Source organism: Tasmannia lanceolata, unplaced genomic scaffold, assembly GCF_043159265.1.
Source record: "Tasmannia lanceolata isolate RefF3 unplaced genomic scaffold, GAP_Taslan_0.1 ptg000025l, whole genome shotgun sequence".
In the NCBI taxonomy this organism is placed as follows: domain Eukaryota; kingdom Viridiplantae; phylum Streptophyta; class Magnoliopsida; order Canellales; family Winteraceae; genus Tasmannia; species Tasmannia lanceolata.
In genome coordinates this window covers 3,201,988-3,206,870 of record NW_027518702.1, presented here as the reverse complement: position 1 = coordinate 3,206,870, position 4,883 = coordinate 3,201,988, and the positions used below count along the sequence as shown (strand labels likewise).

At 36.7% G+C, this 4,883-nt stretch overlaps 1 protein-coding gene across 1 annotated transcript; it reads right to left on the bottom strand.

The window, feature by feature from the left end:
* Positions 1–255: 255 nt before the first annotated feature.
* On the bottom strand, positions 256–4,399 carry LOC143858308 (putative jasmonic acid carboxyl methyltransferase 2). The gene is made up of 4 exons (XM_077368960.1): positions 4,271–4,399; positions 3,728–4,135; positions 1,061–1,330; positions 256–969 (listed from the first exon to the last, which is right to left on the bottom strand). The coding sequence occupies exons 1-4, from the start codon at positions 4,343–4,345 to the stop codon at positions 604–606; spliced, it is 1,119 nt and encodes a 372-aa protein (XP_077225075.1). The 5' UTR covers positions 4,346–4,399; the 3' UTR covers positions 256–603.
* Between the last annotated feature and the right edge of the window lie 484 nt (positions 4,400–4,883).

Sequence of the window (4,883 nt, the reverse complement as noted above, 5' to 3'; positions counted from 1 at the left end):
ACTTCTTTTCCCTCTCCAATTTTCTCTTCTTCTTTCTGTATATTTTGTGTCGCTGTTTTTTTTTTTTTTTTTTTTTTTAACACAAGAAACAAAAATACCAATAGAGAAGTAGCAAACTCTGTTTGTGTTACAATATTAACAAAAAACTACTTTGTTCCACATAAAACAAAAATACCAATAGAGAGGTAGCAAACTTTGTTTTTGTTGCAATATTAACAAAAACCAATGTATTAGTCTTGGTTCAGCGATGGAGATGAAACAGTAGTAGTCACAACTTAAAACAACTGGTTTTTATTCTTATTGCAAGGACAGCGATTTCAAGCTGCTGATAAAGGTGAATACATGTCGTTTTCTACGACTCTAATGGGGCTTTCAATTTATCATTTCCTAAACTAAAAACCCCATATTAGGAGTTCAAGCATGACTCTTTGCAACAGCTTGTGGTTACAAGTTTCCCCTGCCTCTTGTCGAGTTTTGGGAATGACGAAGAAAACTTCAGAGAGAGAGAGAGAGAGAGAGAGAGAGAGAAGTGGAATATGCCACTTCAAAATATAGACCTATTACATAGTATTTATTCATGGTGAGACAGTTATATGTTGATTTTCATCCTTTTCTAGTCATAGAAAGGACCAAACTGGTATGGATGTCTTTCTCTTTCGATAGGTACTCAGCAACATGCTGTTCATATATTTGGAACAAATCATTCGTTATCGTCGCTCCAAACTGATCGGCAAACATGGATTCTGAAATAGCTCTTATACACTTTGCAATCTTAGGCCCACTTGTGAACTTCCCAAACAAAAATGATTCCTCATTATCTTCACTACCATTGGAATTATCAGTTTCAATTATTTCGAGTCGATCAAGTCTAAAGGATCCTTCTGTCTCAACAATAGCCTCCAGTTCATGAATTGAAGGTGCATAATAGGGTACATTAAATGAATCCACTTGCTCCTGCTCAATGACTCCCTACAGTGGAAAAACTTATTAGCAAAACATAGAAACCAATAATATGTGAAGATGTAACCATGTTTAGAAAACAATGTGATGTTGCCTCTACCTGTGAGACCATGTCATTGAGAGCTTGAGCCAGCAGTTCCCATTGGGAAGAACATTCCTTACTAAATGGATCTGAGCTTCTTCTACCAGCAAAAGTAAGGACCATACACCCTCCACCAATTACTTCTTCCGAGCGTGACTTGAGAAACAAAGAGAAATCGCTCTGAAATTGCGCCAAGTATGCTCTAAACACGCTCGGAGGGCTTGTCTTTGATATGTAAATTTTGCCCTTGTTTAATGTGTTACCCTCATTGTGAAGCCCTTGAGGAACCTGGCATGTCTTAATGCTTAAATTAGGATTTGCTTTGAAAAATGACATGCTTACATGAAGTTTTCTCATAAGATCTTTGAAGTTGAAACAAAGTAGAATGTAAATAAATTTATGTCTATGCACGAGTTTCCCCTGTAGAAATATCTATAATTTACATACTAGCCATGCTTCTTTCCTTTTGCCACATCTATTGGCTCCACCCACTCGGCATTTTGCACCTCTTGTTTTGATATGGTACGGCCCACCATCTCTACCCAAACTGAAGCATATGGTGAGGCCCACCATTTTACACCCATGGGTGGCCCCCACATAGGGTGGGGCTCACTATTTTACACCATGGTTTGATAGGGTGTCTCCCATAAGAAAATGTAAATGCAAAGAAAATGGAACAATAAAAATGCCTCTTCAACATAAATCCATGCAAGTACCATAAGTATCAGGATTCAATTCATTTCTAGCACAAAATCATGTCAGTTTCTTTATCTCAATCACACACTGCTGATGCAATGTTCTTGCAACTCCATCCAAATCTATGCATAAGGTGGGGCCCACAATCTTTGATAGGGTGGGTCCCACCAATTAAGTCAAACCCATGCATCGGGTGGGCCCCACAATTTTACATTGCGTTTTGATGGCGTAGGTCACACAATCTCCACACAAGCCCATGCTTAGGGTGGGGCCCACCAATGTAGATCTCATGTTTTGATGGGTTGGGGTGGGGGAATGCTATTCATCTGGGTGGCCGTGAATACACGTGAAGTCTAAAAAAGTTGGTACGGCCCACTTTTTTTAATGATCCAAACTGTTCATCTGCTTGGGCACAGCGTAAATAGGTTGTGCCCCAAAAATCAGATCCATAGGATGATCCTAACCCTCCGATCTGAACTGATCTGAGTATGGAGATTTTCAAAAGTCATTTATGGAATCTTCTACAGATCGGAGGGTTAGGATCATCCTATGGAACTGATTTTTGGGGCACAACCTATTTACGTTGTGCCCAAACAGATGAACGGTTTGGATCATCGAAAAAAGTGGGCCGTACCTACTTTTTTTTAGACTTCACGTGTTTTCACGGCCACCCATCATATTAATTCTCTCACCTATAAACATGTTTCTTTCCATTATCATTCGTCCTTTTTTCCATCAAATTTTTTTTTGGAATTTTTTCCCCTAGCGATTTTATTTTTATGCCCCTAATTAAGAAATTGATTTTGTCGGCAAAACCCGGTTTGTCCATTTACCACTGGGTTTTGCCCCTTTTGCCGATGTACCATTACTAATTACTGGTCACCTACAAAATTAGTTTTGCCCAACGGCCAAATTGGTTTTACCAATTTACTACTAGTAATTAGAGGTAAATCCCATCATTTTAAACTTATGAATAGCATGTCACTAGATCATTTGTATCCCACTCTTCCTTACGCATTTAACACATAGAAATTTACAAATCCTCAAATCTTATTGATGCATGTGCATTCCTACGATAATGACGCAGCCTGATTTTTGACTTTTGGACCACTACATACAGAATTCGGAAAATTGGTAAACTAAAAAGTTGTAGATCTTTTTGAGCTCTTTCCAATGAGTATAGGCACTCATAAATCGGATAAGTGGTTGGAGAGTTTTAACTATTTTAGTAGATTGTGTCTGTTATTTCTAAGTTAGTTAATGTGTTAGTGGGTTCCTAAGTTATTTATGAGCATGTGAGTCCCTAAGCTCGTTAGGGGAATAGCTTGGATGTTTTTTCTCAAAGAGTCCTCTATTAAAAGTGTAGCAAACATTTGTAAAAGGCTATTTTGTTGGAGAAGAAAGGTTTCTAATATTTTGGCACGAATTTGACTTCTTCTTCTTCCTCCGCAACCTGAAGGATTGAGTTCGTCGATCCGAAAGGTATCACTTATAAAGACAAGATCTATTTTTAAAGGGATTTGTGAAAATCAAATATTCCCAAAAGAGCTTTTCTAAATAGTGATCTCTGGCTCTCTAAAACAAAGCCCTCAGCCCACCTCTCTCTCTCTCTCTCTCTCTCTCTCTCTCTCTCTCTCTCTCTCTCTCTCTCTCTCTCTCTCTCTGTGCATAGAAAAAAATTATGTATTTGTGATGAGGCGCTGAACATATTTCTGACAAAAACAACATAATTTTTTTAAAAGTTTTTGAGGACAACAAGAAAATAAGATAGAAAATTTGCATTTAATTGCAAAACTGAAAGAGTTTTTGAAATATTTATGAATTTGTAAAAAAATTTAAAAAAATGGCATAATTTTTTTTAATTTTTTTCAAGTATCATTCAATTATTTTGAGAATTTTATAACTACGCATAACACAATTCAATTCATTAAATTTCTCATAGAAACCTTGTCGCAGATACAAGAAAATAGTGTAGGTGAAAGTGCTGACCTGAGAGAGCCAATGAAGACTACTAGAAGAATGAACAAAGTGTAGACTTTTGCTTGGGAAAAGCCTCCCATAAAAGGAACCAGCCAAACCTGCCACGAAACACTGCCCCAAACCGACCCCTTTCTCTTCATTAAGTTTCTCATAAAAATCTGGTAGTAGATATCTGAAAATGGTGTTAAAATCATTCCCTGGAAGGTCGTTCAAGAACATTTGGAACTCTGGCAAAGGGTGGCTCAGCTCACGGCATTTCATCTCTATAGTATCTATAATATGTGATAGCAAAAAGAGGGTGTTGGGTCCTGAAGAACAACCCAAGTCTGCTATGCTCAACCTCTTAGGGAAGGAGATGCAATAAAGATCTAGTATGGCATCTTCTACTATGTGCATCTCTTTGGTTATTATTGATCTCTATAAGAAAAGAAAAGAAAATGTCATAATCAAATCATGTTGATGACCATTGGAGTGAATATTTATAGAGCAAAATGAGAGAGAGAGAGAGAGAGAGAGAGAGAGAGAGAGAGAGAGAGAGAGAGAGAGAGAGACCTGTGCTGCTGAATTATTAGCATAGCTAGTATCTCCTACTCCCTCATTCATGTGAAGAACTTGTTGCACTTCCATGGCTTTTGTTTAATGGCCTCTTTCAACAAGCCGAGATAGATCAAGACTTAAATTTCTCTCTTATACCAATAGCCTTAAAGAAGGATATTTATAGGAGGAAAAATATCTCCGGCAATTCTTTTCATTTAATAAACCCGCAGATGTCCCCACCAAAACCTACCTTATCTACCAAAAAGACTGTATTGAATGGTTTATTAAATCGGGAATTTTTTAGTATAAATTAATAGAACTATTTAAACGAAATTTTTTAATTAAATAGATTTTTTGAGGATTTAAAATGAAATTTTGCCCGTTATATTTTACCAATAAAAATTGATTTTTTTTATGGATCTTACCTTGACAATTCAACCTGATTTTTGACCCATTTCTATATATTTTTGCCTTTTTGCCAACTTTTCATTTTTAAGCCAATTTTTGCCAATTCAACCTGATTTTTTTTTATGGATCTCTTCTAATTTTTGTCATTAATTACTTTACTAATTTCAAGTGCTTCTTCTCCCATCGCTTCCCTTTTCTTCTCTTCTCATTCTCCTTTCTA